The sequence below is a fragment of the Podarcis erhardii genome (genome assembly GCF_964252035.2).
Source record: "Podarcis erhardii genome assembly, chromosome: 14".
NCBI lineage: Eukaryota > Metazoa > Chordata > Lepidosauria > Squamata > Lacertidae > Podarcis > Podarcis erhardii.
In genome coordinates this window covers 43,599,304-43,613,870 of record NC_138503.1, presented here as the reverse complement: position 1 = coordinate 43,613,870, position 14,567 = coordinate 43,599,304, and the positions used below count along the sequence as shown (strand labels likewise).

Genomic DNA, 14,567 nt, shown 5'->3' with positions numbered 1-14,567 from the left:
CGGAATCAGTGTGTCTCTAGGCCTGCTTTGCACAGCTTGAATTGAGGAGGAAGAGTTAGATGGCTCTCACCTGTAAAGCATATTTATCATCTCGGTTAGAAAAACCTGAGGCTCCTGGACTGAAAAACAACATTGCCCCACACCTGATGAATACCTAGTTGCCAACGCTGTTTAGCGCAGGAATGGGGAACTTTGTACACTCCAAGCACAACTTTGCCTCCTGTGCAACCTACCTTCCAGGAGATACCAGGGCCAGAGGCAAAAGTGGGCAGAAGGATGGATGTCTCTCTTACCTTTACACAATATGCTACATTACAGCCATGCAAAATCCATGAACTCCTCCCCCTGCCCGCAAGCAAGAAGCATTATCAAATTTCAAGGGCACATTCCGACCATTCAGAAGGTGTGGTGCAGGGTTATTCAGAGATTTGTTCGGATGGGTGTCCCAAGGCTTGGAAATGACTAAAATGTGTTTTTTCTTTTTTGTAACTTAGAAAATACCTGGTATTATTTCTGAGCGTATATCAGATTCCTGTATCTCCTGATATCATTGGAAGCACGATAATGGGGTCCATTCCTAATTCCTCCACCCTCCCGGGAACATATAGATTACAACTTTTTCTCAGCCCCTGTACTTACCATTAATTTTGCTCCAGTGGCAGGAGATTGGAGGAAGGGAGAGAGAACTCTCTTCCTTCTTAATTCTGAAGGATATATCATATTTGCAGAAGGTATGAACGTTATATAGGGAGATACCATTGTGACATGCTCTGTGTGGGGCTGCCTTTGAAAAGTGTTTAGAAACTTGAATGGGCTCAAAGAGCCGCAGACAGATCGTGGACTAGGGCTGGTTCTAGGGAACATACGACTCCCTTGTTACGGCATCTCTGCTACTGGTCTGTTTCCGGGCACAATTCAAAGTGCTGGTTGTGTCCTAGAAAGTCCTATGCACACTGCTTACGTCCAAGCTGTCCAACTGGGTTCTGAGATCTTTGGGGGAAGCCTTTCTCTCGGTCCTGCCACCTTCACAGACATGCTTGGTAGGGATGCAGGAGAGGGCCTTCTCGGTGGCTGCTCCCAGACTTTGGCATTCCCTACCTAGAGAAGTTATATTGGCTCCCTCCTTGCTGGCAGGTTAGGTCCTCCTTATTCTAGGAGGCCTTTGCAAACTGACTGCTTTTAATGAAACGACTGATGCCATGCTGTTTTCATTGTAATTATGTGTGTTTAATTGTGTTTAATGATTGTTTTTCCCCCTATGTTTTTACCTGTTCTTAATTTATCTGCAAGCCGCTTTGAGTCCCTGTCAGGTAAAAGGCAGGGTATAAATATATATGTTTATATCAATAATTGTGGGGGAAATTTCCACAGGTTTACTATCCAGTGAGGCACCATTTAGTGCAGCACATGGTGAGTGCGATGCAGAGACTGGGCTTCACTCCCAGTGTTACTATTGAGCAAAGGAAACTGGCTGTGGACCTGGCAGAAGTGGTCATCAAATGGGAATTGCAAAGAATCAAAGATCAGCAGGTAAGAGGACTTCAGCTCTTTCGCTGTCTTCTATGGAATCCTTGGCCTTTCTATAGAAATCCCATATTGAGTTCAATTTCTTTGGCTCTTCTTTCTCCTCTCTCCCCACCTCCCCAAAAGCCGGATTCCGATATGGATCAGGGTGCCAGTAGTGAAGGAGCCAGTTCTGCCTCATCTGCTGTGAAGAGGGGGCTTTCGGTCGATTCAGGCCAAGAAGTGAAGCGGTTCAGGACTGCGACAGGCGCAATAAGTGCAGTAAGAGTCACTCCCCCCCCCCCCATTTCCTTGCAGACAAAATTCAAATGTACCTGTACTTTTTTTCATATGTTCTTGGTGAACTGTGCATGTTTCAAGAAGGACACAGATAATTGCTGTCCCTTTTTCAAGTCAAATGTACTTTCAGATGTGCTGCTTTATTAATATTATTATTCTTCAGGTATTCGGACGCAGCCAGTCACTGCCTGGAGCTGATGCGCTCCTTTCAAAGCCAATTGACAAGCAACACACCGATACGGTCATCAACTTCCTCATTAGAATTGCTTGCCAGGTACTGTGCACTTCTCTTCAGTATGATGATGATGATGATGATGATGATGATGATAATAATAATTAAAAAAAAAATGTACCCCGCCCATCAGGCTGGGTTTCCCCAGCCACTCTGGGCGGCTTCCAACAAAGATGAAAAATACACAAAAATGTCACATATTAAAAACTTCCCTGAACAGGGCTGCCTTCAGATGTCTTCTGAATGTCAGGTAGTTGTTTATCGCTTTGACATCTGATGGGGGGCGTTCCACAGGGCGGGCGCCACCACCGAGAAGGCCCTCTGCCTGGTTCCCTGTAACTTGGCCTCTCGAAGTGAGGGAACCGCCAGAAGGCCCTCGGTGCTGGACCTCAGTGTCCGGGCAGAACGATGGGGGTGGAGACGCTCCTTCAGATTTGCTTGATTGGTGTGAAAAAGACAGCATCACTGTTCCATTCAAGGGAGATCTTCAGTGTTCCATTTGCTCTTCTCCTTCCTTGGACTTTTCATGGGCAGTGTGGAGTAGGACTTCTTTGCGGGCTACGGAATGCATTTCTTCTCATCCCCACTGGGATGCCTAGCATAGGAAGGAGGTGATGAGAAGACTAGGCTGGGGAACTGTGCGTTAGCATTTCACTCCTCCGTTGCTGATGTGTGACTGTTACATCACATGTCTGTGTTACTTTCTAGGCTTGGAAAGCCTGAGAACGGAAGCTAGCCTTATCTCTTCCGCTCTGTTGTGTTTTTGTACTTTTTACTTAATGTTCTTTCTCGGAGCTGAAGTGAGATGATGCCATGATCACTTTGTCCTGTATATACTGCTTTTAAAAAGCTTAGAATGAGCACACCAATCTTCACTTTGTTTCTGCTAATCTCATATTCCGACACTGTGATCTATAATTAAACTGTAACCAGAGCAGCTGCAATTTAAAAAGAGTGCTTTCTCCGGTACCAGCCATCTTGGACCGTACAGTGAGGCCTTCTTGGTGGTGGTGCCACTGGGGGCTGCCCTGTGGGAGACGATTTATCCAAAAGGAGGTCCAGGGGGCTATTTCCTTCTATGCATCATAGGGGTTGCTCCCTGGCCAGGAGAAAACACAAAATGCATAAGAAGCATCCCAGGGCCCAGAAATGGAGGATATTTCACAAACCTTGGAGTAGGTTTGGGAGATCTCCTTCCACCTCCACCTCTAAGAGATCTTCTCCTACTTTGCCTCTTCTGTCCAAACAGGCACATCCTTCCACCTCCTGTATCCTTTGGGCGTTGTGGGGTGAATCTGCTCTTCTTCTGGGCCCTGAAGTGCTTTTTATACATTTTGTGCCTTCTTCTAGTTGGGGAGCAACCCCTGTAGCACACGGAAGCAGGAATAATAGCTTGCTGGGCCTCCTTTCAGAGAAGTGTCCTCTATTCAGATCCACAAACGATAATTCATAGTAACAATTCCCTTTTTGTTTGCATTTGCTATATGATGGGCTTGTCTGCAGGGAGAGTCTACTTCAGCATGCAAGTCTAGCTTGTCATCTTCTGGCCCTCTCTATACAGCAGGGATGGGCAGCCTAGGGCCCTGCAGTGGTTGGTTTCCAATGCCCATCAGTTCAAACCAGTATGGCCAGTGGGATGATGGGACTTATAGTACAGCAACTTCTGTTGGGCGGGGTATTGTTTTGTTTGTTACCATGGTATTTTTTGTGTTTATGTGTTTTTATATTGTAAATTGCCCTGTGATCCTTAGAGGAAGCGTGGTATAGAAATTATTGTTGTTGTCGTTATAATATTGACAACAACAATAATAGTATTTGCTACTTAGTAATTATTCTTGTTAAATTTCTAGGTAAATGACAACTCAAACACGGCTGGCTCTCCAGGAGAACTGCTCTCTCGACGTTGTGTCAACCTTCTGAAGACAGCTTTACGACCAGACATGTGGCCAAAATCAGAGCTCAAACTGCAGTGGTTTGATAAGCTTCTAATGACTGTGGTAAGTTAATGTTCCAGCCTTAAACAACTTTGAGAGGCATCAGTAAGAAACAATATAATTAAATGCTTAATAAAGTACCCTGTATGTGTTACAAGTTGTCATGTTGCACCCAATGTATTGATTCATTTTAAAATATATATATATATGAAGATCCTGAGAATGTGTTGAGGTAAACAGTGTGGTGCTCGCTGTAGAGAACTTGAAATGTCATGTTAGCCTATTTAATTGCCAATTTAATTTGATGTCATGACTTGGTAAATGTTCAGCTTAATGGAATTGATTTATAGTCTCAAATAATTACTCTTGTCTTTGTTCTTGACACCAGGATTAGGATAAAAAGTCAACCGCTGAGAATTGGAAATGAATGCTAGTTTTTGCATTGTAACACTGACAAGATGTTAGTATTTTACGCAAGTATTTTTTTCTTAATGTTGAGCTCCCGAAGAATTTTCCTCATCACTACTGTGAGGATAAGAGGAAGAAGATTCTACTACCCTTGTATTCCCTTTCCAACCATCTGTCCTTATTGCTTACCCAGCCTTGCATTTAACAACTTCTTAGGCAATAAGGAAATAAAATACAGTACAAGTGAGCGAGTGCGATGCAACACTCTTTGTGTCCTCTAGCTTGGTGGAAGGAAAGTCATTCTTTCACCACTGACCCTCCTCTGTTAGCATACTTCCTAGAATAACATCATTATTATTTACCTCTGCTTAGTGACTCTTATTCCAGGTTTCTGTGCTGGACACAGAAAAGATGGTTCCCTTCTTCTGTGTCCAACATGGCAGTGCAGTAATCTAGCCTCTTAGCAGGCCAGTAACTTTGTGGCTTATTTACAAGGCTGCATTAATCTCGCTGCCATGCAGTTGTTGTCTGTTGCTGAGGTGGGGTGAAGGCTTGGTGGTTGCAAGTTCTACGTGGACTGGGGAAGAGTTAGCATATCTGTAGTAACTAAAAAACGTAAATGGGGACATGCACAAGGTATACTTTTCAGCAAGTGTGGAGGCTCTCAGCTGTTGGTATAGTCTCTAGGTAGCCTTGCCCAACCTCCCAAGGAACCTCTTTAGGCATTCACAGTCGGTTTGGAAATTCACTTTGTCTGGTATAGTTTGGAAATAGGCTACTTGAAGGACCACTTGCTCCCATGTAAATTTGCCTACCGGTTAAGGACTATTTCTTTGGAGGCGAGGCGCTTGTGCATGCCTCTGTCTTCTGAATTAAGGTTGGTGGAGATGCAGAAAACGGCTTTCTCTGTGGCACCACCTTCAAATTCTGGTTCAATTTCTTCCTTTCAATTTCTTTCAAAGTTCTTCCTTTCTGACATGTACAATGCCATTGTTGCTTTTTCAACTGGCTTTTGGCTTTACTTCTGTTCAGATTAGTCTGGCTTTTAAAAGTTGTTTTGGGGTTGTATCCAGCCCTCCTTGGAGTAGACCCACTGAAATTAATCAACATTTCTATCTCAGGTCCCTTAATTTTGATAGGTCTGCTCTGAGTAGGACTTAATTGGATACACATTTATTTACTGCATTTTATAGGTTGGATCTTTGTTAGCCGCTGTTGAGCAGTATTGCCTAGAGAGGAGACAAGACACTATAGATTTTATGAAAGAACGATTGAATGTGTCAAGAAAGGTGGCCTGGAGCCCTTGTGTTTCCTACAGGGATGTTGTTGCAGCTTTGTTCCCTTGGCTCATTTTCTGTATCCTTGAGGCCAGCCTTGCCAAACACCTCTGTGGCAACAACAACCACAACAACAAAAACATTGACACTGCTGCTGCTTGTATGTGTGTAGAAAAGAGCTGGAAAATGGGAGAATTGGTTTGGGAACTAGGCTATGCGACTGTGGTGGGATGTGTGTGTCTGAAGCATGCAAAAATAATCTGAAAATGTGGACAGCTGCAGGAGAGGGAAACTCCTATCTTTAAACATCTATCCACACCAGTAATGTGTTCCATTAAACATGTTCTGCATCCAAATTGACCCTTAACAGCTGCCTAATGAATACCAGTGGTATGAGCAATAGCCTTACCCGTTGCTGTGTTTGGATGCTAATTGCCACATTTTGCGTTATAAGCACCAGTCTGGAATATTTATTTTATTCATTAGCTGGTGTGTATAGCATAGAGCTTATACTATACATGTCTATTTAATGAATAAAATAAATATCTCTTGACTGCGGCTTGCATTGCAAAATGTGGCAATTAGGCTATAGATGAGTTCATAGTTTATTTTCAGACTGCATAGACATCCGAGTCCTGAAAATGCTACGAATCCGTTGACACAATGGTCTCTTTCACAGCGTACCAGCTATGGGTCTTGATATGCAAGGTAGGACTCCCTAGAGAGGTAAAAGGAGCAGCCAGAGAGAGAATAAGCTCTTCTACTTTGCTCTCATTAGCTACGTTTTAGGAAGGCGGAAGGCCCATTGAGAACTTGTCCAAGGTCCGGGATGGGAGTCTTGTTAAAATAATGTTGAAACTCAACAAAGAAACAGCCAGTCATTGGCACCCCCCTGCTGTTGCCCAACTTAGCCTTCCAAGGCCCAGAGCAAGTGTATAGTGGAACCTGGGTTTTCAAACATCTCGGCTGCCGAACATTTCGGAAGCCGAACGCCAAAAACCTGGAAGTGAATGCTTCCATTTTCAAACACGCCTCGGAAGTTGAATGGCTTCCAAGGCCCGTTTCTCAATTTTTTTCCATTCACTTTGCCGACAGCCCTTTGATCCTCAGTTTTCGAACATTTCGGAAGTCGAAACGGACTTCTGGAATGGATTATGGATTCGAAAACTGAGGTTCTGCCATACTTGGCTGCCCCTCTTCCAGTCTGCATGGGACTGATTTTAGGTAAATGCTAAGTGGATCAAAGGTGGAGGCCTTGCTCTCCCACCTATCTCCCTTTACTCAACAAATTGTAGTTGGACATTAAAAACCTACTTTTTGGGGAGTCATTTGTGACATAAGGGATCTGTGGGGCATTCACCTTGGTACTTTTCATGTGTTTTCCTCACTCTTGGGCCTTCAGGGCTCTAATAATTTAACAACATTTTATATCTTTATTACATTTTTGTCCCACTCTTCTTCTTGTGAGCGCTCAGAGTAATGTTCAAGATTATTCTCACAACAACCTTGTGAGGTAGGTGAGCAGGAGAATGACTAACTCAGGGTCACCAAATGAGCTTCATGACTGAGTGGATTATGGGCCGAGGTCTCCTCAGTTATAATCCATCACTCTTAACAGGGTTGGGGAGTCTGAGGTCCTCCAATTGTTGCTGGACTAAACTCTCAACTTTGACCACTAGCAGTTCTGGTTGGGACACAGGCGAGAGATATCCTGCACTCGTCTCATCAAGTGGAGGGTAGTTGCCATTTCCCTTGCTTCTATTTTTGGGATGGTGGTGGTTGCTCGACGCTTGGAAGACAACCTGCAAATGTTTGTTCAGCAGTGAAATTGGGTCACTCAAACAAACAACCATATCACAGTTCTTTTCTTGGATATGTTTGTTAGACACTTTTTTTTTTTGTAAAGAAAGCAATTTTCATAGCAGGAGACACATTCACATTTCCAGGTTGCAGTTGAGGTGGTTTTTTGAGCTACGATTCATTGTCCTGTGATGAATGCTTAACTTTTCAGCTTCTTCGTCTTACAACAGCTGAACTGCTGGTTAACCTTTTCTTGCAGGTCACTGTGGCTGTGAGGTTTTTGTTTTGATTTTTTTGGTACACTGGCTTTTGAGTTCAGCCGTTTCCCCTATGGTGACTTTAGAAGAAAACCTACAGCTTTTTTACATGCCATCTTCTGATTGCTCTATAAGTCAACTGGAGAGCATTCCCATTAAAATTCAGCGCTTAGTAACGAATGTTAGTTGCGCTGGGGAAGATCAAACTGAATTACTTAACAGCTACTCTGCACATTGTCTTCCTTCTTACAAATGAAACAGTATTACACAGCGCCGTAAGAATTATCTTTGGCCTACCTTCCCCGCTCTGAATAATTGAATGCATATCTATTATTCTAGCACTTGTCAGAAGCTCTTGTGTCGTGCAACAAAGACAGCACACATTGGGAGCCAAATAAAAAGGGAGTCTTGCTTTCCTCTGCTCGAAGGGAGATCGTTTTGACTGGAGGCCTGTTTGGTATCAGGCAAATGGAATTGATTTGAAGAATGATCAGCAAGCTTGCTGAATAGAAGACGTCTGGGTTCAGTCATTCTATTGTTGGACACAGAGGACATAAAGATGCAGCTTGAATGTGCAGCAGCTATACAAATTTTCTTCACTCTCAGACTCAATGATACATTGCCCAGTGTGGGTTACTTGTACAGCCTGCTCCACTGTGGTTGACAAATGTTGACACTGAATTCTGTGTCTAAAGATGAGGAGATGAGCAAAAACATCAGAAGCTGTTTTATACCAGGCCAGGCTCTTTGTCCAGATTCACAACTATAAGATGAGGAACAACTGGCTTACTAGTAGTACATGTGAAAAGGATCTAGGGGTCTTGGTGGACCACATGAGTCAACAGTATGATGCAGCAGCAGAAAAAGCTAAAGCTATTCTAGGCTTCATCAACAGGAGTATAATGTCCAGATCATGGAAAGCAGTAGTCATGCTCTGTTTTGCCTTGGTCAGACCCCACCTGGAGTCTTGTGTCTAGTTCTGGGCACCACAATTTAGGAAGGATATTGGCAGACTGGAACATGTGCAGAGGAAGGCAACCAAGATGATCAAAGGTCTGGAAACCAAGCCTTATGAGGAATGGTTGAAGGAGTTGGGTATGTTTAGCCTGGAAAAGAGGAGACTGAGAGGAGATACAATAGCTGTCTTCAAATATCTTAAGGGCTGTCACGTGGAAGATGCAGCAAGCTTGTTTTCTCCTGCTCCGGAGGGTCAGACTCGAACCAATGGCTTCAAGTTACAAGAAAGGCGATATGGACTAAATATTCAGAAAAAAACTTTCTGACAGTGAGAGCTATTAGACAGTGGAACGGACTCCCTTGGGAGGTTGTGGGCTCTCCTTCCTTAGAAGTTGATGCCATGGATGCTTTAGTTGAGGTTCCTGCATTGCAGGGGGCTTGGACTAGACAACTCTTGGGGGTCCCTTCCCATTCTATGATTCCATCTAGCCCAGTATGTTCTGCTCTGACTGGCAGCTGTTCTCCAGGATCTTCGTTCCTTTCCATCACCTGCTACCTGATTCTTTCGCCTAGAAATACCAGAGAATGAACCTGGGTACAAACTCTGACTGAGCAATGGCCCCTCTGATAAAATCCCAATTGAACAGGACCAATGTGCCAGTCTCCTTAAGGGCACATCAGAGGTACCATTTCATATATTGTTAAGGGGTGAAGAGATTTCATCCCTGTGTGGGGGGAGAGGACATAATTTCTCATCTGGGAGAAAGAAAAGCAGCGGAATATTTAGTATGGGCACTTCTTACATCTCACGTTATCATAGCAATGTCATCAACACGCGCTGAACAATTGCCACCCCCACCGCTTTTTTAAGGGAAATGGATAGGTGCTGATTTAATAGTTGCTCAAATTACGGAGTTAGCCAGGAAGGGGCACCTGAAGAGCAATTGCTCGTAACCTGTGAAATAGTGGTCCTCTGCAAATTGTGCCTTAGCACACCCTGGTGTAAAGGTAGGGATTAGAAATGATTACGAATCATTTCACCCTGTCAAAGCAGGATCGCTGAAACCCTCAGTTTGGGGAAAAAAAATTGCAATAAATTGTTCCATCAATGGTACTTAGCACCAGCCCAGCTTAACGCGACAGTCTTACTTAATACATTTAAATGTTGGAAAGGTGGAGCCCTTATGGCAGATCTTTTTACAGATGTGGTAAGAATGTCAGCTTCCATAGAATAATTGGAATATACATAGATCACAAGTAATTGAGTGTCCTCTGAATGTAGAGCCTTTATTTATTGTGTTACAGGCCACCCCAATCTCTGCTGAAGGGTAGCAAGGGATTCCAGGGGTTTTGGCACTTAACCAGGGGTTGTGTTGTGGTGCCCGCCCTATGGAATGCCCTCCCACCAGATAAACAACTATACAACTTTGAGAGGACATCTGAAGGCAGCCCTGCATAGATTTTTTTTAAAATATTTGATGTTTTATTGTGTTTTTTAAACAATTCTGGAAGCTGACCAGAGTGGCTGGGGCAACCCTGTAAGATGGGAATAATAATAATAATAATAATAATAATAATAATAATAATAATAATAATAATAATAGCAGCTTTGGAAAGAGGAACATCAGATATTGGTGTCTTTAGAAATATGGTTTATTTTACATATATTTATACCTGAAGTCTTCATTGGAGGGGGCTCAGAAAATTAAACCCCAAAAGTGTATCTCATTGCTTATCTCATAGCTTCAGCAAGCTTTGGTCCAAAGCGGCAGCCGGTCATGGGCCTGTCTTTTGGTGCAGCCTCTTCCAGCCAGTGCACATTGAGTTCCATTTCCTCCATCTTCTTCCCAGAAGCCTTTGCAGAAAAGCAACACTTCCCCTTCTGCTTCCAGTATCCCCCTCCCCCATCACCCTGGCAACTTCCATTTCAAAGGCCTCCTGCTAAAGGCACTTTCTCCTGTGGTGACATCAAGCCCCTTGTAAACCTGGCGCTCTCCCTTTCTTGTCTGATGCTGAAAGTCTCATGTTTTGTCAGGGTAATGACTGTGTAATCACCTACCTTTGTCCTTTGATGACAGCTCTCTAAGCCAAGCTCCTGAGGAAGCTGGCTTGACTTATTTTTTAAGGTAGAAGGTAAAGGGACCCCTGACCATTAGGTCCAGTTGCTGACGACTCTGGGGTTGCGGCGCTCATCTCACTTTACTGGCCGAGGGAGCCGATGTACAGCTTCCGGTTCATGTGGCCAGCATGACTAAGCCGCTTCTGGCGAACCAGAGCAGCGCACGGAAACACCGCTTACCTTCCCCCCGGAGCAGTACCTATTTATCTACTTGCACTTTTGTGCTTTCGAACTGCTAGGTTGGCAGGGACCAAGCAATGGGAGCTCGTCCCGTCATGGGGATTCGAACCGCCAACCTTCTGATCAGCAAGCCCTAGGCTCTGTGAGTCTCCAGCTTTTATTAAGGACTTTTTTATTATTAAGGATTACAACTCCCACCATCCCTAGTTAGCAGGACCAGTGGTCAGGGATGGTGGGAGTTGTAATCCAACAACAGCTGGAGTCCCAGGTTTGAGGAACACTGTCTTAACGCCTTGCTGCATTCGATGATCAAACCCCACATTTACAAATTTCAGAGATGGGCAGAACCTGGCACCCAGGAATTTTAGGGGATCCTTGTCCCTTGCAAACCTGTAACAAAATTATTTAAGATGACTTGCCCAGCATAGTGAAATCATCTACCTGTGTGGGTCTCCCCCGCCTCTCAAATCAGCTTGCACAGTTCAGGCCATGAAAAGTCACAAGCAGAGAGGAGTTGCAGAGAAAATAGCTCCAGATGGCTCATATAGGAGATTCCAGCTGCACACTGCAGTTGAAGACAAAATATGGACAAGGTCACTCTTAAGCTACTGACCCAGAGAAATTTTTATTTGATTCCTTTCTAAATTGTGGTAAATGGCCAGCTTCCATTCAAAGAGTATCGTCAAGGGGAATTTGACTTGGATACTGGTACTGACTATCCTATTTCCTTTTGTAACAATCTCTTGATGTCCAAATGGAGGTAGTGGAGATAAAAATTAGGGCAGGCATACATGCAAGAAAGAAAACAAACCTTTCTTACCCAAGAAGTATACCTATTTACATGTTTTAATTAAGACTGTTACTGGAAAAATCTTAAAAGTCATGAATTTTAGCCAGGTATGTCAGTACATTTGCAGAAGCAAGAAGTATACTGACCACATGTGCCTGTGTTGCAACTGGCATCTTAAATCAAGGGTTGTCTATCCAGATGTTGTACTACAACTCTCATCAGCCCAATCCAGCATGGCCAGTGATCAAGGATGATGGGAGTTGTAGCACAACTTCTGGAAGGTATCACACTGGCTACTCCTGTAGAGGCATTCTGTCTTACATGGAGGAAAAAGCCAGGGAGGTCTCTTTAAATGGTGCTTTCTATCAGCAGTTACTAATACGTTTGTGAATTGAGAAAAGGGTAGTCTTTGCTTTTGCTTTAAATCTGCTTCCTAACATCTTTTCAGTGAATCTTTTTTTTTAAAAAAAAATCAAGTGAACAATATAACCCTACTTTTAATCGTGCATTATTCTTTAATATTAAGGACAAAAAACGAAAGTAGAATAGTTTTGGTTTTCCTATGTGGTTCAGTGGAACAACAGCTTCTTTTCAGAGAGTTTGATCGACCATAGAGAAAACGTGTTGGTTAGTCGGAAGGAATGTGTAAGGAGTGGGATCACAAAGTGAGCTCTCCATCTCTGACCTCCAGGTGTTCAGTATACCTTGGTGTCTCTCTACCTGGATGAAGACTGCAGTGTCTCAGACCATGTGACCACAACCAACAAATGTAAAGAGGTTGGAAATGGAGATCGTGGCGCAATCCCACTCTCCTCCCTTCTATGTGTGTATTCTAACTGTGATTCTGACCATGTTCAAAGAGCATATTCTGTTCAGGAATAGAGTGTATTTGTCCAAACACATTAGGGCTGAGCGGTAATGATTGATGCAAGAATTAAAACCCTCACATTAAATCCTGAAGTCACTTTCTTGTGGATTTCTTGTATGTGGGGTTTGTGTGCATGTATGTGAGTATGGTAGAGACTGCTAATCTTTTATGTGTCTTTTGATGTCTTCTTCCAGGAACAGCCCAACCAGGCCAACTTTGCCAATATCTGTACTGGATTGGAGGTTCTCAGCTTCCTCCTTACCGTACTCCAGTCTCCAGCTATTCTGAGTAGCTTCAAACCTCTGCAGCGTGGGATTGCCTCTTGCATGACATGTGGAAACACCAAAGTTCTAAGAGCTGTCCACAGCCTCCTTTCTCGCTTAATGAGCAACTTTCCTACAGAACCAAGTATGTTGGGGAGGGGCAGCCCCCTGCTCCCTGCTTTATTTATTTAGAAAAAAACCTTGTGTGATCAGGGGGAAAGGGCGAAACATCTCCAAATGTGCGATCCTCTCATTTGTGCTGGTTTTTATGGACTGGTTTTTTTTAATATTTGCACTTTCAACCCCAATTAAAAGAAAAAGTTGAAATAAGTAATCATGAGAAATACATCATTATCCAGTGGCATAAAAACTTAATAACCTGTGGCAGTTATTACTTTGGCTCAAGAAATGCATGTCATAAATTTAATGTCTTTTGCAATTACCATTTTTCTGCTTTGAAGGTGCAGTTTTTCAGTTGTTAAACATGGCTATTTTAATAAGACAAGTAAGGGAAATTGGGTGTAAAGCTAGACTTTAGCTAACAGGGGATGAGAGGGGAAGAGGAAGTAAGAAGTCTTAAAATTGCAACTGGGAGAAATGTATAACAGTGGAGGACACCCCCCCCCCCCGCTTGAGAGGTTGTGAACTCTTTACATTTCAGGTAGGAAATGTGAAGAGAAGTCCTCAGTCTGTTGCAGAAACCCACTAACAAACAATTCCAAGTCCCACAGGAGGGCAATATCTTTATTACGCCCACCAAAATGCCACAAAGCAGTGGACAAGCTTTCAGGTTCTCCAGAAGTCTTCAGCAGGCTTTCTCAACCTCTGCCCTCCAGATGTTTTGAGACTACAATTCCCATCATCCCTGACCACTGGTCCTGCTAGCTAAGGATCATGGGAGTTGTAGGCCAAAAACATCTGGAGGGCTGAGGTTGAGGAAGCTTGGTCTTCAGTAAGCTTCATCAGGGATGGGAAACTTCAGGCCAGGGGTTGAATTTACTAGTAGCAGTGTAAAATCCAGGTATGGGCATTTGTGTCCATGTGCTCACTGCTTGAATGAAAGTCAGCAGAAATAAATACATATGAATCTATCTTGTGTTCGGTTTATTGTTAACTGTGGCATAGGTACTTCAAGTGTTGCCTCAAAGTATGAAGAACTGGAGTGTCTCTATGCAGCTGTTGGGAAAGTTATTTATGAAGGACTTACTAATTATGAAAAAGCTACAAATGCCAATCCTTCTCAACTCTTTGGTAAGTTCCTGGTGCATTACCTTATTTGTTGTTGTTTAGTCATTTAGTCGTGTCCGACTCTTTGTGACCCCCTGGACCAGAGCACGCCAGGCACTTCTGTCTTCCACTGCCTCCCACTGTTTGATCAAACTCATGCTGGTAGTTTCGAGAACACTGTCCAACCATCTCGTCCTCTGTCGTCCCCTTCTCCTTGTGCCCTCAATCTTTCCCAACATCAGGATCTAGGGCTGGGCATTTGGCTGGTCAAAACAGATTCGGCCAGTTGACTGATCATATATTGTCAAATATTTTTAAAGCTTGAGCCATTATGAAAGCAGCAAAGAAGATATTCAGCTAAACTGTTCTAGTGTAAGTGCTTTTGGCTGGGTAACAGAACTTCACTTCCTCCTTTTCTTTCTGCGCATGCCCTAAATCTGCTCCAGAGAGTT

The 14,567-nt window shown here is 43.5% G+C and overlaps 1 protein-coding gene across 4 annotated transcripts in view; it reads left to right on the top strand.

The window, feature by feature from the left end:
* TRRAP (transformation/transcription domain associated protein) overlaps nt 1-14,567 on the top strand; it is a 163,805-nt gene that overhangs the window by 62,847 nt on the left and 86,391 nt on the right. For all 4 annotated transcript variants that reach the window (XM_081839445.1, XM_081839444.1, XM_081839442.1 and 1 more), the window contains 6 exons: nt 1,372-1,530; nt 1,651-1,785; nt 1,967-2,077; nt 3,886-4,032; nt 12,820-13,033; nt 14,014-14,139. In XM_081839445.1, coding sequence (XP_081695571.1) covers nt 1,372-1,530; nt 1,651-1,785; nt 1,967-2,077; nt 3,886-4,032; nt 12,820-13,033; nt 14,014-14,139 — 892 coding nt within the window. The remainder of the gene's footprint in view (nt 1-1,371; nt 1,531-1,650; nt 1,786-1,966; nt 2,078-3,885; nt 4,033-12,819; nt 13,034-14,013; nt 14,140-14,567) is intronic.